General features: G+C 41.5%; 1 protein-coding gene across 1 annotated transcript in view; it reads right to left on the minus strand.

The window, feature by feature from the left end:
- Window positions 1-24,341, minus strand: part of dcdc2b (doublecortin domain containing 2B) — an 89,411-nt gene extending 65,070 nt beyond the window's left edge. The window contains exons 1-5 of the mRNA XM_048558296.2: window positions 24,252-24,341; window positions 20,402-20,690; window positions 15,404-15,560; window positions 13,949-14,036; window positions 9,226-9,993 (exon numbers count right to left, since the gene is read on the minus strand). Coding sequence (XP_048414253.1) covers window positions 9,226-9,503 — 278 coding nt within the window. The 5' untranslated portion in view covers window positions 9,504-9,993; window positions 13,949-14,036; window positions 15,404-15,560; window positions 20,402-20,690; window positions 24,252-24,341. The remainder of the gene's footprint in view (window positions 1-9,225; window positions 9,994-13,948; window positions 14,037-15,403; window positions 15,561-20,401; window positions 20,691-24,251) is intronic.
- Window positions 24,342-25,568: the final 1,227 nt, after the last annotated feature.

The raw sequence follows: 25,568 nt of genomic DNA on the forward strand, positions 1-25,568 counted from the left end.
TGCTGGAAAGTGAATTTTGCCAATGAGAATTTCTCTTTGAACACTTTTTTTTTGCATAAGACAAAGCTACTTTTGACAGTTGTGGTGAGATGAGAGTCTTTGAAGCAAACACCAATCTATCACACAATTTGAAGATTCTCAATTCCATTCTTCAGAAACAGTTATAAACTAATCATAGTTTACTTTCTGTAGCACCTACTATTACTCTGCAAATTTGTTTGATCCTTGACTCTTGAAATAACTCCACAGAGGCCGATGTCCCATCGCCAACTCATACTTCATTTACACGTGGAGAGTCCTTGCCACTGACCCAGCTCCCTCAGAGCCAGCTGTCAGAGTGAAAGGGAATCATGTCTCACCAACGTAATTGAGCTTTTTCAGGAAGTAACCAAGAAGATTGATGATGGTAGAGCAGTGGACATGGTTTACTTGGTAAAGCATTTGACAAGGTTCTACTGGTAGATTAATTAGTAAAGTTAGATCACATGGGATTCAGGGAGAGCTTGCAAATTGGATACAAAATTGGCTTAATGGCAGGGGACGGAGGGTGCTGGAGGGTTGTTGTTTGAATTGGAGGTCTGTGACCAGCCTTGTTCTACAGGGATTGGTGCTGGTCCACTTTTGTCATTTATGTGAATGATTTCGATATAAATATAGAAGGCGCGGTTAGTAAATTGGGATGATATGTTGTATAGGATGTTGGTGAGGCCTGTTCTGGAGTACTGCATCCAGTTCTGGTCACCCTGTAATAGGAAGGATATTATTAAGCTGGAGAGGGTTTAGAGGACATTGCCGGGAATGGAGGGTTTGAGTTACGGGAAGAGGCTGGGACTATTTTAACTGGAGTGTAGGAGGTTGAGGGATGATCTTACAGACGTTTACAAAATCATGGGGGGTTTAGGTAAGATGAATGGTAGGTGTCTTTTTTTCTTAGGCTGGGGGATTTCAAGTCTAGGGGACATTGTTAAGGTGAGTGGAGAAAGATGAAGACATAAGGGGCAACTTTTTTTACACAGAGAGTGGCTCATGTGTAGAATGAACTTGCAGAGGAAGTGGTGTATGTGCTCACAGATGCAATGTTGAAAAGACATTTGGATAAGCCCATGAATAAGAAATGTTTGCAGGGATGTGGGCCAAGCGCAGGCAGGTGGGATTGGTTAAGTTTGTGATGATGGTCAGCATGGGCCGTTTGGAGTGAAGAGTCTGTTCCATGCTGTATGACTCTGTGACTGTATGTGAACCGAACCTCTAGCAGTCCTGGTTTTATCTGTCAGCCAGGGTTCCCTGACTGGACAGGACTAATAGCCCCAATCAGGGAACTCATATTCTGTGAGGTCTACCTGGCTGACCTGGTTACAATCACTAGAACTCGCCAGATCTTTAGAACTTTCTGATTGATAGAGGTACAACGCTGCTTCAATGAAAAAATTAACTGTCACGGCTAAACTGTCTTTTCACCAGCGCTGGAATAGGTGAGACAGCAACTGCAGAAGGTGTGTTACCTTTTTGTTTCTTTTAAATTTCATGGGAAGTAAGCTGGCCAATTCCCCTTGAACTGTCTCACGGACCATTTCGTAGGACTGTTAAAAGTCAGCCACAGTGATATGGGTTTGGAGTCACATATAGGCCTGACCAGGTAAGGATGACAGATTTCCTTCCCTGAATCCTATTTGTGAACCAGATGGGTTTTGACTGGATGATAGCTTCATGGCACCATGAAAGAGTGTGTTTTTCAGAAAAAATAGAGGAAACTAAAGAATTACTTAATGAGAAAGTAAAAGAAACCAAAGACATAGACTCCTCATGGAAAAAGAAAGAATATGTGTGTGGAGGACAAACTGTTAAAGATCTCAAAACATCTGACCAACAGCTTGCATTGTAACATGGTAACATGGAGATACATTGTGAAGTAATACTGTGTAAACTCTTGGTATCTAGGAATTGCGAGGGTTTGTTGTGTTGTGAAACAGTGTTGACACGGTTCCCCAAACAATGAGATAATTTTGAGTGGATTGTTTTAACAACTTGAGAGGGGTTAAAAAGTATTAGAAAAGTGGATTTAAGACATATTTCCTATACCTGCTGGTGTCAGAAAAGGAAATCCAGTCGATTACCATACTCTGCTTATGAAAACAGATTATTGAATATGAGAGCATTTCAAATGAGTTCAAAACCTTGTAACATCTTTAAAAGAGGTTCAGCTACTGAGTGTCTGAAATATCGACTGAAAAAACCCAATTGTATGTGTGATAATAAGGTGTAGAGCTGGATAAACACATCAGGCGAAGCAGCATCTGAGGAGCAGGAAAGCTGACGTTTTGCATCGGGATCCTTCTTCGGGAAGGGTCCAGACCCGAAAAGGCAGCTTTCCTGCTCCTCTGATGCTGCTTGGCCTGCTGTGTTCATCCAGCCCTACACCTTGTTATCTCAGATTCTCCAGCATCTGCAGTTCCCACTATCTCTGAACCAATGTGTGTATGTTGTGACAACCTCAAATAATAAAATCCCATGGCTGGGACTAAATTTCAAATCCTGTCAGCTGACATAGCAGCACCAGATTCTCCAGAGCCTGAGGCTGGGTTTCAGAATTGTCCATCCCGTGACCGTAGCAGTACACTGCCATCTCCACAGTACCCATGTGGGTAACTGCCCTGCCTGTGATGCCAAACTCAGAAACATGTTAAATAGCTGCCCACATTAAAGATGATGCGGGGATTACCAAACACAGCTGCCAGGAAAATCAAAAAGATACAGTCACCAAACTCAGGTAAAACAAGGAGAGGAGGCCATTGGGAGTGGTTTGTGTGACCATCTCAGCCAGACAGCATGGTGTAAGTGGCAAACTCCATGAGTGATTGCAATGTGGGGGACTCTCAGGAATGTTTATTATGAAGCAGATGCAAGGACCACCGCTCAGAGGAGACGTGCTGAGGGCTTGGGGATTGGGAAGCAGGGAGAGGCAGAAGGCAGAATGGATTGTTGATGGCAAGGGCATCTTTCTGAACTGCCAGCTGCGAGGTGCGAACCAGTCCTGGCACTGATAAACTGACACGCACCAATAATACCTGGGCGGAACCATGCATGGCCGGCACATGCAGGTGTGAGCCAAATGTGTCCACATAATGTAAGAGCAGGGTAAACTAGTAAAATAGTTGGGCAAATAAGAATGTATCTTGTGCTCATTTTCTCTTGAGTTAAATGTTTGATTTATTTTACAAGTATCAATAAAAAATGTTGAACAAATGAATGGTATGTTTAATTAAACATTTTGACACAATCTATTAACACTGCTAGCTTATTTTAAAGTAGAAGACACTAATTTAAGACTGAGATGAGGAGAAATTTCTTTTCTTGGAGGATTGAGTGTTTTTGGAAATCCTTGCCACAGAGAGCCATGGGGGCAGACTCCTTGTGTATATTTAGGGCTGAGATTGATAGATTTTTGATCAGTTGGGGAATCAAGGAATATGGAGAAATGCAGGAAAATGGATGTGAGGAATGTTGGATCAGCCATGTTCCGATTGAATGGCAGTGCAGAGTCGAGAGGCCGAAAGGCCTGCTTCTGTTTCTGTTTGAATGAAACTGGCAACAGTGATGTTTCAGAAGGTATTTGATAAAATTCAAATACAAGGTTTTTCAGAGAAAGCTACCACATGCAGTATTAAGGATGAGTTTGTGAACTGGGCTGAATATTATCTCACTATAGAAAGCAGGAGGGAAATATTGAACCTATCTGGAAAGCAGTTAATGAGTGAAGCTCAGCAAGAACCTGATCTGTGCCCTTTTGATATGTACATTGTCTGTAAATGATATGGTGGAGGGAACTATTAATGATGATATATTGTAAACTTTTCAGATAGCACCGCAGCTTGTGGTCAGGTGATTATTATAAAGAAGATTGATAGCATTTCCAAGAACCCAGTTAAACTTAGTAGACAGGTTAATTGATAAAATATGCATTTAAATTTGAATGATATGCTCACTGAAAAATAATAGATGATACATGTGTCAATCGTCAAGAAAAATAAAATGTTATGGGTATGATTCAGAAACTTTGAAAAATGATAATAAACTTTAAATGGCTGGTGATCAATTTTGACAAAATAGAAGCCATTGAAGATTAGTTTGTATTTTGTTGAAAATGGTCATTGCGTGGCATTTGTGTGGTGTGAATATTACCTGCCCCTTGTCAGCTCAAACATGGATATTGCCTAGGCCTTGCTGCATTTGGACATGAACTGTCTCAGTATCTGAGGAGTTGTGAATGATGCTGAACATTTTGCAATCATCAGCAAACACCCCCACTTCTGACCTTATGATGGAGGGAAGGTCATTGATGAAGCAGCTGAAAATGGTTAGGACTGGGACACTACCCTGAGGAACTCTTGTGAAGATGTCCTGGAGCTGAGATGACTGACCTCCAACAACCACAACCATCTTTCTATGTGTCAGGTCTGACTCCAACCAACAGAGAGTTTTCCTGGTGATTCCTATTGGCTCCTGTTTGGCGAGATTCTTTGATATCACATTCAGTCAAATGTGACATCAAAGCGGGGAGGTGGTGGCGAAATGGTATTGTCATTGGATGAGTAATTCCGAAACCTAGGCTAAGAGCTTGGGGCATAGGTTCAAATCTCACCATGCAAGATAATGAGATAGGAATTCAATGCAGAAAAGAAATTGGAAGTGAAAAGTCAGATTAATGTGGACAGTATAATGACTATTGTTTTATACATCTTTTAGAGAAGGCAATCTGCTGTCCTTACCTGGCCTGGCCTACAATTGATTTGATTTGATTTAATATTGTCACATGTACCAAAATACGATGAAAAGTATCGTATTGCATGTGAACCGGGCAAATCGTACCTGACATAACAGAATGCAGAATACAGTGTTATAGCCGCAGAGAAGATGTAGAGATAGATAGAACATAGAACATAGAACAATACAGCGCAGAACAGGCCCTTCGGCCCTCGATGTTGCACCGGCCTGCGAACTAATCTAAGCCCCTCCCCCTACACTATCCCATCATTATCCATATGCTTATCCAAGGACTGTTTAAATGCCCCTAATGTGGCTGAGTTAACTACATTGGCAGGCAGGGCATTCCACGCCCTTACCACTCTCTGAGTAAAGAACCTGCCTCTGAAATCGGTCTTAAATCTATCACCCCTCAATTTGTAGCTATGCCCCCTCATACAAGCTGAAGTCATCATCCTTGGAAAAAGACTCTCACTGTCCACCCTGATCATCTTGTATGTCTCTATTAAATCCCCCCTTAGCCTCCTTCTCTCCAATGAGAACAGACCCAAGTCCCTCAGCATTCTTCATAAGACCTTCGCTCCAGACCAGGCAACATCCTGGTAAATCTCCTCTGCACCTTCTCCAATGCTTCCATATCCTTCCTGTAATGGGGTGACCAGAACTGCACGCAATATTCCAAATGAGGCCGCACTAGCATTTTGTACAGTTGCAGCATGACATCACGGCTCCAGAACTCAATCCCTCTACCAATAAAATCTAACACACCATAAGCCTTCTTAACAGCACTATCAACCTGGGTGGCAACTTTCAGGGATCTGTATACACGGACACCAAGATCCCTCTGCACATCCACACTACCAAGAATCTTTCCATTGGCCCTGTATTCTGCCTTCCTATTATTCTTCCCAAAGTGAATCACCTCACATTTATCCACATTGAACTCCATTTTCCACCTTTCAGCCCAATTCCGCAGTTTATCCAAGTCTCCCTGCAACGTGCAACATTCTTCCACACTGTCCACCACTCCACCGACTTTAGTGTCATCTGTAAACTTACTAACCCATCCACCAATGCCTGCGTCCAAGTCATTTATAAAAATAACAAACAGCAGCGGTCCCAAAACAGATCCTTGAGGCACACCACTAGTGGCCTGACTCCAGGCTGAATATTTTCCATCAACCACCACTTGTTGCCTTCTTACAGAAAGCCAGTTTCTAATCCAAACTGCTAAATCTCCCTCAATCCCGTGCCTCTGTATTTTCTCCAATAGCCTACCATGTGGAACCTTATCAAAGGCTTTACTGAAGTCCATGTACACCACGTCAACTGCCCTTCCCTCATCCACATGCTTGGCCACCTTCTCAAAAAACTCAATGAGGTTTGTGAGACACGACCGGCCCTTGATTAATCCATGCTGACTATCTCCAATCAAATTGTTGCTTGCTAGATGATTATAAGTCCTATCTCTTATAATCCTTTCCAAAACCTTTCCTACAACAGACACAAGGCTCACTGGCTGTAATTACCTGGGTCATTCCTACTGCCCTTCTTGAACAAGGGCACAACATTTGCAATCCTCCAGTCCTCTGGTACTAAACCTGTTGACAATGAGGACTCAAAGATCAAGGCCAAAGTCTCCGCCACCACCTCCCTAGCATCCCAGACAATCCTTGGAAAAATCCCATCTGGCCCAGGGGATTTTTCTACCTTCATACCTTCTAGAATTGAAAACACCTCATCCTTACTAACCTTAATCCTTTCAATTCTAGTAGCCCGTAACTCAGTCATCTCCTCTACAATATTCTCCTGTTCCTCAGTGAAAACAGATGAGAAGTAATCATTTAGCACCTCTCCGATCTCCACAGGGTCTACACACAATTTCCTACTTCTGTCTTTGACTGGCCCTATTCCTACCCTAGTCATCCTCTTATTCCTCACATACCTATACAAAGCTTTAGGGTTCTCCTTTATTCTACCTGCTAATTTCTGCTCATGTCCCCTCCTTGATCTTCTTAACTCTCTCTTTAAATCCTTCCTAGCTAATCTGTAACTCTCCATCGCCTCATCTGAATCATCTTGTCTCATTGTCACATAAGCCTCCCTCTTCCGCTTAACAAGAGACACAATTTCTTTAGTAAACCACGGTTCCCTTACCTTATCGCTTCCACCCTGCCTGACAGGGACATACCTATCAAGGACACGCAATATCTGTTCCTTAAACCAGATCCACATTTCAATTGTCGCCATCCCCTTGCATTTTGCTAACTCATTCTATGCCTCCTAAGTCTTGCCTAATTGCAGTATAATTGCCCTTCCCCCGTTTACAACTCTTGCCCTTTGGCATGTTCCTCTCCCTTTCCATTGCTAACGTAAACATAACCGAATTATGGTCACTCTCTCCAAAGTGCTCACCTACCACTAAATCAAACACTTGGCCTGGTTCATTACCAAGTATCAGATCCAGTGTGGCCTCCCATCTTGTCAGCCCTTCGACATACTGAGTCAGGAAACCCTCTGCACACATTGGACAAAAACTGATCCATCTGATGTACTAGAGTTATAGCATTTCCAGTCAATGTTAGGGAAGTTAAAGTCTCCCATAATGACCACCCTGTTCCTTTCACTTCTGCCCAGAATAGTTTTGCCGATCCTTTCCTCCACATCCCTGGAACTTTGCGGAGGCCTATAAAACGCTCCCAGCAGTGTTACCTCTCCTCTCCTGTTTCTGACCTCAGCCCATACCACTTCAGTAGAGGAGTCCTCATCAAAAGTTCTTTCGGCCACTGTCCTTGACTAACAAAGCCACACCTCCCCCTCTTTTACCACCTTCCCTGACCTAAATGAAAGATCTAAACCCTGGAACTTGCAACATCCGTTCCTGACCCTGCTCTATCCATGTCTCAAACTCTAATATATGAACTCTAACATATGAGAAGTCCATTCATAAGTCTAATAACAGCAAGGAAGAGGCTGTTCTTGAATCTGTTGGGATGTGATTTCAAACTTTTGTATCTTTAGGCCAGTGGAAGAAGGTGGAAGAGAATATGACTGGGGTGGAAGGAGTCTATGATTATATTGGTTGCTTTCTCAAGGCAGCGGGAAGTGTAGATACGAGTCAATAGATGGAAAGCTGGTTTTCGTGATGGGTTGGGCTGTGTTCATAACTTGCGTTCTGGGCAGAGCAGTTGCTATACCAATCTGTGATGTATCCAGATAGTATGCTTTCAATGGCTATGTATAAAAATTGGTAAGAGTCATTGTGGACACGCTGAATGTAATGATGTGTAACTTAGATATACAGCAATGCAGTTGACTTTTAACTGGTCTCTGAAATAAGTTTGAAAGCTGTAGCGTTCAAGGATATTTAGGGTTGGGTGATAAAACCTGGCCTTGCCATTGACACATCCGATGGATGAATGGAAAAATCCATGTGTTCATAATTTCCACCTTAGAATTATTTTGTAACTCACATACAAGAACACCTGGATCTCTCTGCAGCTCCATGTTCTGTAGTTATTTCCTGTTTAAGTAATGCTTTTACTTACTTTTCTTTCCAAAGGGAAACATTTCACATTCTCATATTTATACTCCACCACTACTTCCCTAGTCATAAGGTTTGCTCAAACGCTGGTCCCATTAGAGAGCAACTCTTTGAAGAGGGGTTAATGCAGCTTTCTCTTAGATCTCAGAGGTGCAACACTAAACAGCTTTCCCTCTGTTCTCATTGGTACGTGGGCATCCTGTGTGGATGACCAGAAGTTATAGTTCTTGAGAAGAACATAGTTCTCGTATTCTTTTCCTGGCTCTTCCCTCTGCTACTAGGAGACCACCTTTCTGAAGTTATTCTGTTTTGTGGTGGCCAAAAAATACGACAAGTTAATGGGTTACACTTGCTTAAGGACAGTTCAGCCTCCCAGAAAGAAAAAGAAAATAATCCTCCAAAAGCCCTGGCCTCATTCCCAGCCCTGGTCACACGCCCAGCCCCATCCCATTACCCCATTTCTGGGAAAGGAGCTTGGGGCAATTGGTGACCTGAATTTTAGCTCCAGTCTGATCTACTCTTGCCCCTGTCAGGGACTAAATGCTCTGTTCACAGAATCCAAACCAGAAATTAAACAGCAAGAAAAGTAAATTCCATTTATTTAAAGTGAGGAGTAGAAAGTAAAATACGGATTGGGAAATAGGATGAAGAAGAATTGAAAAAGACAGAAAAGTTGAAAATAAATAACTTCAGATCTACCCTGCAATAATCAGAACTGGCAAAATTTAAAGGAATTTCAGTAAACTGAACTAAACCTTGACTTCATAGTCTGTTACTATAGAATTTTCAAGATTGTTGAAGATCACTTTTGTCTGTTTTGCTTTTACTTATTCTGTAAAATCAAACACACACAATTTTTCAAACCCACAGGAACTTTAGCTCACGGGCAGAGTGAGACGAAATAGCATAACTGTACTTACTCTATTTTTTTAAACTTTTCAAATCCTGCAGCCACATAATGAGATCCATTCTGTAGATCATTTAACTGAACGACCCGATGTCCCCCACTTGGTGTGTAAATATTTCTCACAGCCACAGGGGCGTTGATGTTATTTGTTACTTCATTTAAAAAAGACTCAAAAGTAAGGATCTGTCTTTGATTCACCACAAGCTTTCTTCCAGTGAAGAAAGGATCTCCATTCTTAAAAACCACCACATTCTTTGCTGGAGGTGCAAGAGAAATTCCCGCTGAGGCCATTTCCCTCAACTTAATCCCAGCTTTTCTCTCCTTTCTCACCAACTTCAGCTGCTCCGAAAGTTATTGAGTGCCATGAGTGACTATGCTGTGCAAACCTACCTTTGGTTTCCATGGTGCTGTTTTCATCAATGGTTGCTTTGTGTGTTGTGCTGCCAGTAGAACATAAGTCACATCAATGAGATAAATTTACATCTATTGTTTGGTTGCAAGCTTCTAAACCAAGGCGTCAGAGCCCTGAGCCATTTCCATTTCCAATACATGGTGATGGCGTAAAACCCCATTCCCCAGATTGACGACATCCTCCATATGAATTGGCACAGCATTGTCTCTCACAACTCTATTCTGAGCTGTCTGGTTTTAGTTTGTGGGCAAGGGCTATACCATTTAATTTTGTGCAGAAACACACACAAGAGAAGTCCCATCATAAAGAATGATCTACACGCTGCTAATGGCATCATCATACTGCAGTGCTCCAGCATCCTCAGGTGATCTGTAAAATAAATAAAGCTTTGATGTTGCTGGCTTTCAACAGGATGGTTACCATGGCGATATGGTGCAGTGATGTTTCGGTCTTTAGTGATCAAACTGAACAAATGATCTGATAGCAGTTCTGTTTGGTTCCTGTAATATGAAGCTTTGTTTCTGATTTTTTTCCAAAATGTTGATTATAGGAAAAGAAGAATGATGTAGATGGAAATCTCACTGAACTGAAGCCCTCTCCTTGGAAAATTACACGAATATTAGCAGAATGTGACAGCCCCAGGTCTTGCATTCTGTTGGCATTTCACCAGTTAGTTTATAAACAAAACTATATGGGCCATATTCTACATTAAAGCATTATCCTCACTAATATTCCGTTTGTCTGATAATCCACTGGTTTTGATTCCCATTACATATCTAATTTACCTAAAACTTGCACACCTTGATTAACTTGAAAATGAAGGAAATACTAAAAGCCTTATTTTAGGCCCAGTGGTCTGATTAACGGATTTGACTGTCTCACCCATCAGCTGTTGGATTTATTATATAAATATGTTTGTGAATTTCTGTCAACTGGATCATGAAATTTTAGATAACAAAGTGTGAAGCTGGATGAACACAGCAGGCCAAGCAGCATCTCAGGTTCACAAAAGCTGATGTTTCTGGCCTAGACCCTTCATCAGAGAGGGGGATGGGGAAAGGATTCTGAAATAAATAGGGAGAGAGGGTGAGGCGGACCGAAGATGGATAGAGGAGAAGATAGGTGGAGAGGAGAGTATAGGTGGAGAGGTGGGGAGGGGATAGGTCAGTCCAGGGAGGACGGACAGGTCAAGGAGGCAGGATGGGGTTAGTAGGTGGGAAATGGAGGTGCAGCTTGAGGTAGACAGAAGGGATAGGTGAGAGGAAGAACAGGTTAGGGAGGCGGGGGCGAGTTGGGCTGGTTTTGTGATGCATTGGGGGGAGGGGACGAGCTGGGCTGGTTTTGGAATGCAGTGGGAAGGGAGGTTTTGAAGCTTGTGAAGTCCACATTGATACCATTGGGCTGCAGGGTTCCCAAGAAGTTTTTACTTGTGAAATTGACCTTTTCAAGGGGATTGTTGCAAAAGAATGGAAGATCATTATTAAGCCGCGAACCCAGTGGGAATGGAATGGGCTCTGCTCAGATATTGTTTTAAATCTCATCAGATTTATACTTTCTGTCAAGTATTAAGCTTAGCAGGGTACAAAAAAGGGCAGAGAGCTGCACCTACTCTACTTCTGATGAACAAATTTGAGTAAAATATACACTTCAATAGTTTCACATTCCTTCTCAGCAAAATCTCTTTCTTAGCAGAAGTAGAGTCATGATTATATCTGGAGTAAATACCTGCATCTTTGTGCAATGTTATGCCTTTACCCCATTCTGGGTTATTGTCATGTGTGGAATTTTGGTTAAGTTGAACCATGAAATATTGCATCAATTGGTGAACACTGTACTGAGATTGCCAAGATTTTTACAGTGAGCCACTAGGGCCATTTACATTGGGTTAGAACCAAATTCACAATCCAGTGGTGAAAGGTTAAAATCTACCAAGTGCTTGATTTTCAATACAATTTTTTGAAGTAACTTTTTATTCTACTGTTATTCTTTTGTGGAAACTTTTCACATCTTACCATGAATCCTCCACATTAGCTTTTCAAATTATAAGCTTTGGCAGCGATGATGCTGGCCATTTAATTCTGATTATGAGGGATTATGCAAAATATTTTACAGATATACTGATTTGGAGGGATACAGACAACAATAATTCTGGGTGCATTTCACCTCTTTCTTGTGGTTCAGTTACATAAAGTCAAGACAGGCTGATTGGAAAACCCCTTCAATCTAACTATGTTTGGTGTTCCTCTTGAAGATTATTAGGTTCCCTCTTTACCTCACTTTCTACAGTCAAATATATTTTTCAGTTTAATTGTTATTTTTATGGATTCTTGTGGATAAACGAAATGTCATTAAAGCTGTGCTATCTCAGAGTTCTAGATAACAAAGTGTGAAGCTGGATGAACACAGCAAGCTTTTGTGCTCCTGAGATGCTGCTTGTCCTGCTGTGTTCATCCAGCTCCACACTTTGTTATCTTGGATTCTCCAGCATCTGCAGCTCCCGTTATCGCTATCTCAGTGTTCTGCCTAGTGTTGTAACATTCTTCCATATCTATTTTGGCTTCACATTCTTCCTCTTGTGAATAAAGGGAAGGAGAAAGAAATGACAAGCTGGGGGGTGGGGCAAAGCTGAGAAATGATGAGAGTTTGGTGATATTAATAAGTTAGTTATAAAACACCCAGTTTTGTTTATTTTACACCTTCACGCTTCACCCAAATTCTAAGGCATCATTCAATTCTGCACTTGTTCTTGTCTGCTTCACTTATCAAACATGAAGACATCATTTTCAAGCATTGTAGCTACCTACAGCTGTCTGTGTATCCTGAATGAAAACTAATCTCTGAATGATGATACTAATGTAATAATGTATCAGGAAAAATGGAATGGGTTGAAACAGAAACTGTATGACACTGAAAAAAAAGTTTCAAGAGATTTTTAAAAACAGCTTTGATAACTTAAAAATTAAAAATATGATTTTCAGAGATGTGTATACCTTTAACAAACAATAACCAGAGAATATGATGAACTTTTAATATCCATGACTTCTTAAAGCAGTTGCTATTTTCTGCACATAAAAGCTTGACTGTTGCAGCAGAATATTTTGTCGGGTATTTAAATTTCTAAATTGCTGTAAGATTTAGCAGATTGTGGTATTTCTAATGAGTGTCACAGACAAGTGTAGAATCTTTTGTTCCTTTTTCCCTGTGGTAAGGAATAGAAAAATATAAAACATCAAATTTTGTTAACTAATGATTTATTTTCGTTATCTTCTAGATTACTTATATCAAATGGTCAATCTCTGATGCTTTGTTTGCTTTTATAATGGCAGTTATCAAATGGATTTCAATAATAAAGTTTGTTTGTTAAAAACAAATGCTTGTATTGTATTGTCTTTTCCACAGATTATTGTAGGTTCCTGACAATAAGAAAAGGTCTTCTGCAATGTTAGTAGCAGTTTATTTTTATTAAATATTATAAGAGTATCACCTTCCACTTCAAAAAACTGTTATCAAAATGTCAGATATGATTCAATTTCAGCAGCTCCTTGGTGTCATATGGTGTGGTGCTTACTGGGGAAAATTAAGCTCTCATTTAAAATCTTGCCCTGCTTGTTTACTTTATAAATATTCTGAGTGATTGAATCTCTTTCATTCCTATTCATCAGAGAGAAGAGTAAGCACAATGCCTAAACGTAAATTGTTTTACATTAAAAATGATCAGGGAGAATTTTCCCTCCAGTTATGCTGGGGAGATTTCAGATGTAGCTTGGACGTGCAGAGGGAGAACACTAAGTATCCTGTTATAATTCTGTTCATTTCTGATCCAGGGGTAATTTTCTGGTGTCAATTCCAGTGATGTGAAAGCAATGTCCAATAACCAGCACGGCATAGCTAAGTAATGTGGCAATAATTAACGGATGTTGAATGCCTCAAGTTGTTTCATTATCATCATTGCAACACTGGCACTTGTAACACCAGCAGGTTACTGTTGTCCGACTCTGCTGGAGCTGCTATTATCTTTCCTGAGAAACAGATTTAGAAAGGGATAAAACCTGCAGGATAAGTATCTTGGTCTCAATGCTAAAGCTATGAATAATGTTTCAACAAAATGATGAAGTCTTTGTGGCAAATTGGACTGAAAAAATTTTACTGATCAATGCTTTTTCATTATTTTGTGTTTTTTTAGGTTCTGGTGTAGGAATATTTGTGATTCTATAATCTTGGTGACCATTCTAAAGAATCCAAATCGGAGTATAATTTAGCATTAATTGCCAAAACGAGTTATTCTCTCTTCCCATGACATAACCGCGGTTGCAAGCCTCTTTACCTGGGCGCAGTTTGCTTTGCTGATATTTAAAGTGACATTGTTTAATTGCATTCTTCAGGAATCTCTTTGCAATGTTGGTCTTCCTCAGCTGGAGAAAGATCAAACCAAAACATGAATTATTTACTACAACCTACAACTTAACTGCATGTTTGTCATCTATTAACCAGTGTTCTTACCCTTTCTGATTTCCCTCCACACCACCCCACCTCTCTGTTTGTGGGTCTTCTTCATCTGTGGCTTGGATACAATACAGTTGTTTGATACCACCTTGCAAAGTAGGGGTTATGCTTAAGAGCTTAATTGGAAAGAGGGCAAATAACTTCTCTATGAATTCCAGTGATGACCACCCCTTCCCTTCCTGCTCAAATCTCCATGACTCATTATTGGGCACATGCCCATCCAGGTACCTCACCTGGCATTTCTCACAGCGTTCGATCTCAAACAGTACCAGCAGCTGAATGAAGCCTGAGGTCCAACTTTTGGTCCTCCTCCGTTCTCCAGGATACAGCCCAAAACAGACATGTCAAATGTTCAACCTATTACCTTAGTCTCTGGAACAATTTTTGTAAAATTTGATTTATTTTCCTCCATGCTTACTTCCTGCTTATTAGCAGATTTTTGGTTGCCTTATTCCTGATCTCTTGGTGTTTATAGAGAATGAATTATTGGGTAAAAATTAATATTGATATATGATTATGAACTTTACAGCATGCAAAATGTTTGATTTGAGTTTGTAATTAACTGTGTTCTTCACCTATCTACCTCATCCAATTAATGGCAAAATTCATGAAAATTGCTTCCATTGATTCTTTTCAACTCAGTTTGAGATCAGGAGCCAAAATCTCTTCTAGCTCCAGGCTACAGAATAAAGTTCCAGCCCAGAGTCTTTGCTGTGACAAGTTTTCATATTCAAATGAGGCTTTTGCCCATTTCCATTTTCATTTGGGTTGTCCAAAAATTAGAGCTGGTGGCTAAATCTACAGTTCGGCCCTCTACACAATGTTAGCCCTGCTTCCGTCAGAGATGGTTAATGCAGCCATTAGACGATAATTGCCTCAATATATATCTTGTCAAAGCCTCTAATGAGAGTTACGTTGGGATGGGTTCATTGAACTATCTATAAATTTTTTTATTGGAGATCAATAATCCGCTGGTAAAAATTGAATCAATTCAGAGTTTGCAGATAGCTTGACTCTAGTGCTTTCTATCCCTGGACAGTGTACATACATTTATTTGTGCTTTCTTAAAACACTAGATACAGGAATTTGCATCAGACAGGATGATCTGAAATGTGATGGATTGAAGAGTGGGCATTTGCTATGTGTTATTCTAACAGTAACAACTACGTGTATATTAAATGTTACATTATAAAAGTTGCAATTAATTACTGTACCTATTTACAACTTCAGGCCTACACATAGGTGTTGACTGAAAAACTCTTTTTTCCCACTGTACCTGGTTGGCATGCATCAGGTTCATCTGGTGGAGGAAGAGTATTATCTGGTAAGACAGGAGGGCTGCTACAGGGAGATGGAGGGCTTGAATTCAGGAGCTTTAGGGATTCTGTATCTGAGAGTTCTTCAGCTAGTTGGCATTCACTCACAGAACAGAGCTAGAGGAAAGACCATGAGAAAAGATTAACACGACGCAGCCAAGTAGAGCTGTGGCAAACAGGCAAAGGCCCTGGTTAAAGACTTCAGTTAAGATTAAGTCATGATTAAGGATTAATGTATCTTAATTACAATTAAAATGCTGACATTCAAATTGCTCTTTGATCAAATTAAACCTTGTTCCTACTTTGCTGTAAATGGAAAATTACACCACAGGAAAAGTAACCTACTTTGTAAGTGCATGTGCTTGTAACGTGCTAAAACCAATGTATAAATTAATCAAACACCTTAACGGGCAGTAAGCTTTTACTAAAAGCCTAAACTGATTTTACCAACAATCAGTTAAAAAAGCCAGTGTCTGAACCAAACAACCTTGAAGCTATGGTCCACATTTGGATCTCTGATTTGATTTGATTTGTTTTTGTGACTGTTTCAAATAATTATCACTCGTATGGCATTCTGTAAACTGAAAACTACAGAATAATGGAACATTGCAAACTTGATTCCTCTTCTGTCTGTCAGATCTCAGTTGAGATAGCCTAATGCAAAATTCTGAGCTACGATAGAAGTCTGAATTTCTACAGTTACATAGCAACCAGAATGACTGCAGCACTGAGCTCAACAGAGAGTGGAGGATTGATGTCAGGAATATCAGCCATGTAAATAAAGCAACTAATCCAGAGGCTTCAAAGGTCCATGTGAAGAGTCCTGAAACTCTTCATCAACCACATTATGAAAATGACCACAGTAGACTTCAATTCCATCAGCAGCGTGGTTAGTAATCTGCTGACACCGTCACTATGGAAACAAGCTTATTTGAGATTATTCTAAGCTTTTAGTATAAGTGGAATAGCTCTTATGCTGTCTAACATATTAACTATGCCCTTTAGTCTTTGTAATATTACATCAGTCACGCACTATACATTCCCCAATTTGAGGCCGCACCATCTGAACCAGTCACCTCAAGCCCTAAATGCTCAAAACGTGAGTGAATCAAAATGTGGGTTTCTTGAGGGGCTGGTGCTATAGAGTATTTGGTATTGCTGATGACAAATTAACTTTGCTTCCTAATTTTTGTATTTGCTTTGGATTACAGAAAGAACAAGTCTACAGCATTATATAACCAGTGGGACAAATAGGCGACTTAAGTGAAAATCAGAATACTGTGAATGCTGGAGATCTGAAATAAGAACAGAAAATGCTGAAAGCAGGTTTGGCAATGCCTGTGGACGGAGAGGCAGAGTTAATGTTCAATCATTAGAAGCAAACAGATTCTCTGTCCCTAGTAGCAGCCTGACCTTTTATATCTTATAAGTATTCCCTGTTTGTAGGAAATAGGTGATCCTGTGTGCTGCGATTATGATGTTGTCCACTCCCTCAGCTTCAGACTACTCAATTCTCAGGAGAGGATTTCAGTTTTATTTTAATAAATATTTGCAAAATGTACAGACAAAATTCCTGTGTTCATGCACTGTCTTTCAAAAGAGGTCTGCATATGCACAAACCAGCCGACTTACTGATTGGCCAAAGGTTCACAGACCCTTGTACCATTTACCAATTGTAAATCATACACTATTTCCTGATGCACCATTTTTTTTGTGCACTGTCTGGTTAGGCCTGGTTACACAAAGAGTGATGCACCTTTACTGCATGCTCCCAATTTCCCAGCTTCCCGTTCACTCCATACCACCCTATAGCTCCTTCTTTATCCTATCCCACAGGCCTGCACACATTCAGGGCAGAACCGACCCTCCTGGGGCACGGTCGAGGTGGGTGGGGGGTGGGGGTGCAGTCAGTTTGTGATAATCAATGGGTTGTCATCAGGGAGATACCCACCACCTTCTTGCCACCTGAGGAATGACACTCAGGGTGGGAGGGTCCACCTGCCTGCCATCCGCCCATTGATGCCCCTCAAGGCTCAGAGATGTTGAAAGTCCTCTCTGGGCCATCATCAAGATGAATTCAGCTCCCAATGGCAACCTTACTGATTGGTGAAACAAAGTAGCCTGCTAGCTGTTTTGAGGGAGGGCCTCAATCTTCTCCTGTCTGGGGATTATGGGGCTGGGATTAGGATTAAGGAGGCTTTCTTGTAAAGCAACCCTCATGCCTCTGTACCACTGTGCCTCTCTGACCTCATGACTCCCACCCATGATGCCCTCTCCCGGAAAGGTCACTGTTCCTGGACTTTGCTGCTGCTATTCCACCTCATTCTCTGGAGACGCTGTTGCTCACCAAGCCTGCTGGCCTATCATTGGCCAGAAACTTCACACAGAAAATGACATCAACATCCCAGGAGCTAATGCATCAAAAAGCCAACCCGGTGACCAATTAGGTGCCGGATAAGCATAAGATCCATTGGACTTTGCCTTTATGGTTAAGTAGCATGTGCCCCACAAACTGTAAACACCCACCAAGACTGAACTCAGAATTCCAGTCTCCGTTTCAGACTGTCCAATGTGTAACAACCAGGTTACATGAGTTTGTAAAGTGTCCCAGTGCTGAATCTTATCCTTCAGGTGAAAAGCCAAAGTTTAAATAGCCTGTGGGCCTTCAATGCCTCAAAAACACTGGGCTGAATCTTACCAGAAATTGATAAAGTATTAATTTTGTCAGGTTTCATGGTGGGATTCTCTGTGTGGCCTCTAGTAAGTTTTATCACACTATATTCCCACACACTCCTTATTAACTACTACCTATGCACTATGGCCCTATCACAGCCCATATTGTCCCTCTCACCACAGGCAGAAACATTGCCCACTGCTGGGATCTCCTGGAATTCCTGGCACCATCTTAAAAGTCCAGCCAGGCACCCAGCCAAGCGCTGGTGATCCACAGCTGCCCCATGTAGTTCCTGTCAACTGCCCCAGACGTTTTGGGCAGAGGGGAATTGACACTCACTCTGCCAACGCACACCTTGGTGCTCCTTGTGGATGGGCGATGTGTGTGGTCACTCGCCATAGAGTATGCCCTGAGATGATGGTGACTGATGGAGGTTCAGTGGCTGAAGAAGTGAACTGGAGTCACCAGGAACCCACTCAAACTTTCATGTCGGGTAACAAGAAATAATTTATTTATTTAGCCCAATAATGAACAAGTTAAAAGAGATAATAACAAACCAATCAATTTCTCCCTTTGTACTAACTACTCCCTTACCAAACAAAATTCTACTGGAATACTGTTTAAATAAACACAAGTCCCACTTAAATAAATCCAATTAATAACAGCACAATAATTTAAACTTAATCCCTCCAAGCTCACAGAGACTGTCTTCTGAGGCCTCCTGCTTTCTCCAGCTTTTCTCCTGATGATTTTCCTTTTACAGATGTCTTTCTGAAATTGCTTCAATGAGGAACTTCGACTAAATTACTGTGATACCTTTAATGTAAATGGGCTTTCTCTGAGGGCAGAAGGTGTTCTGCTGTGACAGTTGGCTCTCTCCCTCTCTCTGCCGATTTTCAAAAAATAGACTTTCTTAAATACTTCTGGTAATGCAATAAATTCTTACAATATTTTTGGGTTCAGGCTGTCAACACAATCAGATGTAAATTTGATAGGTTTTAGTTTCTAAGGGCTTGGTTTAAACTGATTGGCTAAATTTGAACTTGTTGTCAAAGCACTAAAAATGCCTGAGGTTTTGCCTTTCACCTATAAGGCCGGTTTGCTACAAATGTTTCCATTTCAAGTATGTTTTGTAATTGCACCCTCTGGTTACTCACAGACCTACATTTTAAAAATCTCTACGCACAGACAAAGCACAAATCCCTTTTCCCCCACAATCAATTTTGCTGACAAATTCTAACTTCCTGCATTCCAATTCATAAATACTTTGCAAGTTTGTAAACGATCAACTCTTAGTCAGAAAATGGGACGTTTTGCTTTCCATGTTGGGAAGCTCCTCATTGACTCAGTCACACAATTCTCCTAAATTTCTCACCAATGCTCATAGAGCTGGAAAAGTACTGTCCTGCATTTTTCTAAAGTTCTATTCAACTAACGTACAAACGTATGAATTAGAAAGAGAAGTGGGCCATTTGGCCCCTCAGATTTTCTCTGCTATTAAATAAGGCCATGGCTGATTCTATGAGCTCTGGATTCCATGTTCTTATCTATCCATTCATTCTCTCTGATTCCCTGTTGAACAAGAACTCACCTACCTCTGCGTTAACAATATTCAATGGCTCTGCCTCCAATGTCTTCCTAAAATGCTGACTAAAATTTATCATGAATTTGATTTGACCTTCAACCCTTCAGACCTCAGGCTGCATTGTCAATTGCAAGTTCAGGATGAACTTGTTAAATTTGGGTTGAGCTACTGGCTGCAGTGTTACTGGGCAATTAACAAAGTCTCTGTTCCTAAGCCACTGCCTATCCTGTGTTAGTTTTAAATGGGATGGTATCACTGACACAACTTAATCCAGAGGAAAATAAATCACCCAGGATCCTGGTGTTGCACATTTTTGAGAGACTATCGGTAGCAACTGTACAACTATCACCATCAAACAAAGCAGATCCAGAAACAATGCAGAAAGTGCTGGAGAAACTCAGCAACACATGCAGCATCTGTGGTGAGAAAATCAGAGTTAATGTTTCTGGTCCAGTTTTGACTCTTCTCTAGAGCTCAGGGTGGACTTAGATCCAGCAGATGTAAAGTTGACAGTAGGAGTTCTATCACCATGTATTATTTGGATTTCTATGAAAAGAAGGACATTTGAAATACCAAAGATACTGCTTTTTGTGGGGAGCAAACCAGATCCACTGATATCAACCACTGAAAACAAAAAAAGACAAAATGTAAATTTAAACTTAAAGTCAACAAAAAAAATCACATGATTGGCTGGAGTACCTTTGGGATGTCTGGAATATTTGTATCAAGTAATTGGTTTTGGAGTCTTTTTGGAAGATTTTCAGAGTTTGCAGCCACTGATGTGATTCCCAAAGCATCTTTCAAGGTTCGAATGACCTTGCCCTTGTAGAATGCACAAATGCTGTGGTCATCCTGTACATACTGGTCAATTACCCAGTCAATCATCTCACAGTCATCTTCCCAGTCATATGGAAGAACCAAGGAACTTTGTTTGATCCAGGCTCTGCCAGTCTGGTTTTCAGGATTTGCGTTATTCCAAGCAAAGAGACTAGAGAAAAAGGAATATCAAAATGATAAATGGGTGGTCTGTGAAAAAATATCATGCACAAGTGGAAATAATTTAGAAAATCTTAGCTTAGTTTGCAGAAGAACAAGTCTACCTTGTAAAATTTAGAAGCATTGGAACCATCAAGGTGAGATGCTAATGAAGCCTGTGTTTTTTCTTTTTAATAAATATTCTCTCAAACTCTTTTTGCAAGACTGAAATTTCCTGAAAAATGAGCAGCAGGAGCACTTTCAATCCAGTTGCCAACTGCAACAGTCTCCTGGAATCTTTAACTTTTCTCCCCACCCATTGCCTTCTCTCAGAGTTACTACTTTCAAGTCTATGTAGACCAAACTATATGAAGTTATTTCTGATTGCACAATACATTTTCTGTTTCATATCAAAATATTTCAACTGGTTTGTGTAGCCACATCATTAATTTCAACTTGTTTATTCTACATTCTCAGTTTGTTTCTGTATCCAGGATACCACACACTTGATCTAGTCTATTGATATAATTTCATAATGCTTGAGAGATAATGCAACAGTGAGAAAAGCAATTCCTGGCAGCCTATCAGAACCTGATTGAAAAATGAGATGTTTCGGGACTCCAGGAAAACACATGAAAGAAAAGTATTTCATGATCGAATCCTTAGGATGCTCCAAGGTGGTTTTACAACTGATGGATGACTTTTTCCAATGAAGTTATTTTTGCTCATGTGAGGAATGATGGTAAGTAATTGCCCCACAGCATGGTAACACATGCAAGGAACAGTCCCATCACTGAGTGTATGAATGGATTTGTTATGTACATATATTGTTAGAAATTGGCACTTGTTGAAAATTTTCTTGAGCAGAATAAAGAGAAGACAGTCCCAATTCAGAGTTGGATCATCATTCTGTACGTGTTGTCCCATGCAGTACTCAGCACCATTCACAACAATCAGTTGCCTTTATAACATAGTGACATTATACAGTGGCCTACCAATGGGTACCTGATTGAGCTGGCCATTCCTGTTATTGAAGCTTAGTCCTTATTTCAGGGAGACCTGGGAGCTGGATTCACCTGCAGGATGCTGCTAGGCAACTCAACATCAGAGGCTGTGGTTCTCAGCTTCATGCTAAAACAGGATTGGTACAACTGAGGGGGAGAGAGAAGGACTGGTTTGCGGAGACCAAGATATTGGGGTCAGAGTAGAGTTCTGAGGGGAGAGTTGAGGCAGGAGTTGGGAGTGGTGGTGTGCAGCAATTTTTGTTTTACAAACTTTCATTAGAAGATTGCCTACTAATGTAGATATTTTCTGATCTGTCTTTTTGAAGATTTTTTTACACAGCACTGGACTAGTTATGGCTTCAAACCGAAGCCTCCTGGTTCAGGTTACGGACATTACCACTGCATCGCAAGAAGATTGGCTTTCTAGGCCAACAGTACTCAGAGCTTGCACATGTCTTGGGTATCCATACACCTGTGGACAGAATCCGAGAAGGTGAATCTGGGAGGTGGCTATGGTGAGATTTGCGGCGGCGCTAAGCACAAGGGGAGTCAAAGCTGGGGGACGGAGGCATTTCTGGATCTGGAAATGAGGACAGTGATGGTGGGAATTTGGGGAGGGTATGCAGAGCAGCATCAGAGGGTTTGACAGGCACTGGGAGGTGTGTAATGGACAGTTATTGTCAACATAATCTCCACGTATAGAGTGTAGAAGAGCAGATGGGTATCATTCAGGCATGATGACTGCTTTCAGGGGGCATGGAGGGGCAGCTGGAGGTGAGCTTCTATGCACTATGTTCCCATATGGGGAATGGGAGTAGATGGGGATGGGCTGGCAGGATAGACTGAGGGCAGAGGGGGGACGGAGGCCCCGGGGTGGAGGGACAGGTGTTGATAGGGGACCCGGTGCTCTTGGTGATCACTATGAACTCTGCTCCTTGTCCTCGCCTCCCATTCTCTAGATGAGTTCAGCAACTGGAAAATGACCAGGACAGCACCCAGAGCGAGGACAGTCGGCTTCAGTTTGGTAAGAGAATTTGTAGCATTCCTGTCTGCCAGGCAGTGAGGGGGGGGGCAATTACATGAAACAGATCTTTGCAAATTCCAGCTACATTTCATCTGCAGTTATTTCTCCCTCCATTTGCAATGCAGAGTGAATGTGCGCAGCATTCAAATCCTGGTCAAAGGCAATTTACACCGGGTCATTGGTACTTTCACATTGAACATTTCCATCTCAGTGCTATCGGTGTTAGTGGCGATGACTTATAAGGAGTTGGACCTTGACTAAAAGTGTCCCATCACTTGTTTCCAAAAGTGTTGTGGGAGGAGGAAGTCATCACTGCATTATTATCATTTGACTACGATGATTGAGTCTATTGCATGCAGTGAAAAGTTGAATAGTTGATGTGGGTCTGGCCTGGGAAGAGAGTGGCAGAGCAGTGGGCCACGCCTTGTTGTTGTACGTGTTGGTCACTTAGCCGGTGTGGCACCTTCGCCAAGTTGGTGCTCGGGTTGTGTCGACGACCAAGGTGTAGGAGCCTGCAATGGCGCTGCTGTAGGTGTAGCTTGGAGTGGCCTGGGGGAGGCGCTCCACTACAGTTGGGACAGAGGGTGCTTCACCTTTCTGACGTGCTGGACTCTGCACGATTACAGCAGGAATCAAGGTGATGTGAAAGATGCTGAGGAGCTGGGGAGTGAGGGCAGTCCTTTAGGGAGATGGATGAGGATATTGGGGACAGGTGTCTTCCAAAATAACTCAATGAAATTGAAAGTTGTCCAAATAAAAAGGATTAGATTCAGCCCAATATGGCAGACAGCATGCCTCTGGCTCAGAGCCCACGTTCCTACCGAATATATACAAGGCTCTAGAGCCTATTTAACAAAAGGAAAGTTGTGCCGTGCCAACAAACTGTGAGGCCAATAGCCCTAATAAAATAAAAGCCTTCACTCTGTTGATTAATATTAAGCTAAACTGACATTGATTAATGATGTTGAAGAGATGATATTACTGAAATGTTCTGCCAATAAAGACTCACAGTAATACGGCCATTTTCATGACTACTGGGTGTTTTAAAGTACTTTATGCGCAGCTAGTGAAGCACTTTTTGAAGTGTAATCATTGCTGTAATGGGGACAACACACAGACAGTTTGTACACAGCAAGATCCCTCAAACAGAAATGTGATCATTCTCAGATTTTGTTTTGTGTGATATTGCTGCATGGGGTCTATATTAATTCGAATAGTAAGGAGAACTGCCCTGTTCTTCTTCAAATTAAGACCCTGAGATTTTATGTACATCCAGCTGAGCAGGCACATGAAGTCCTGGGGTATTGAGATGGTACCCAGCTCTCTCCGCACTGTATCAGAGTGTCACCTTCATCTTTATCCCGAAGCCCTGAAGTGGGATTTGACACAAAACCTTGTTATTCAGGGGACAGAATGACAGCATCTCTCAGACACTACACAATGATGTCACCTTGGCAACGTTTACATATATTGGTTTTCATTTGAGAAGCAAATGTTTGCCCCTTTGCATGTGTTTCATACATGTTTAAAAACATTTATGACTAACCTCTTTTCTTGAAGGTTCTTTGAGGGAACATCATTTATCCTGGAATCAAAGCAATGTTCATCTGCTTTTTCTTTCACACAGCGATGACTGTAAATGCCTCTGTCTCCACAACACTCATCTTCTTGCTTATTTTTTCTACGGCCACAGTTGTAACATCTGACGTAATGGACTTTACATTGCCCGTTATCAGGCTGAAGCTCACAATCTGTGCAGAAATTGAAGAAAGTCATTCACAGCCAGGACACGCACAAGCAATGCTGTCTCCTTATGGTTTGGAGGCCAAATACAAACCACACAGTCTCAGTTTTGACACACTGGATACAGTGAGTACTAACAGTTCCTTGCGAATAGCGAACTTTTGCTGAAAAGCTGGGTGGGGACAACTTAAGTTTAACTTTGATACTCCACAAAATCAAACCATCTGCTAACATTCATGGTTCCATTATAAGCCTGGTGAATGACTTCAGGACAGACTCTCGCACTCTGCTTCTTGTCACTCTGGTTCTACCTCACTAAATTACTGTATGTTGAGTGTTAATGAACTACAACCATGCAGCATCATTGCTAAGAGATAATGGGAACTGTAGATGCTGGAGAATCCAAGATAACAAAGTGTGGAGCTGGATGAACACAGCAGGCCAAGCAGCATCTCAGGAACACAAAAGCTGACGTTTCAGGCCTAGACTCTTCATCAGAGAGCCTTCATCTGATGAAGGGTCTGGGCCCGAAACGTCAGCATCATTGCTAAGATCAACAAGAGTTTAAAAATACATTTCTAAAACTTACTGCCACTTACCACCATAATTCATTCTACTAAAACATCCTTGTTCCTCTTCCCTTCAAGCATATCTCACTAGGCAGTTATGGATCAACCCATTTAAGGGGTTGCAGTGCATTACCCTGAGGAACTCCTGCAGAGATGTCCTGTAGCAAGAGATGACTGACCTCCAAAAACCACAACCATCTTCCTATGTACCAGGTAATAGTGCAACTGGCAGAGAGTTCGCTCCCGATACCCATTGATTCCAGTTTTGCTCGGGCTCCTTAAGGCCACACTCGGTCAAATGTAGCCTTGATGTGAAGTGCTGCCACTGTCACCTCACCTCTCCTCTGGAATTCAGCCCTTTCTCCATGCTTGAATCAATGGCGTAACGAGGTCAGGAGCTATGTGACCCTGGCAGAACCCAAACTGGGCGTCACTGAGCAGGTTATTGCTGAGCAGGTGCTGCTTGATAGCACTGTTACTGACACCTTCCATCACATCACTGATCATCAAGAGGAAACTGATGGGACAGTAATTGACAGTTGGATTTGTCC

This window comes from Stegostoma tigrinum, chromosome 24 (genome assembly GCF_030684315.1).
Source record: "Stegostoma tigrinum isolate sSteTig4 chromosome 24, sSteTig4.hap1, whole genome shotgun sequence".
Taxonomy (NCBI): Eukaryota; Metazoa; Chordata; class Chondrichthyes; order Orectolobiformes; family Stegostomatidae; genus Stegostoma; species Stegostoma tigrinum.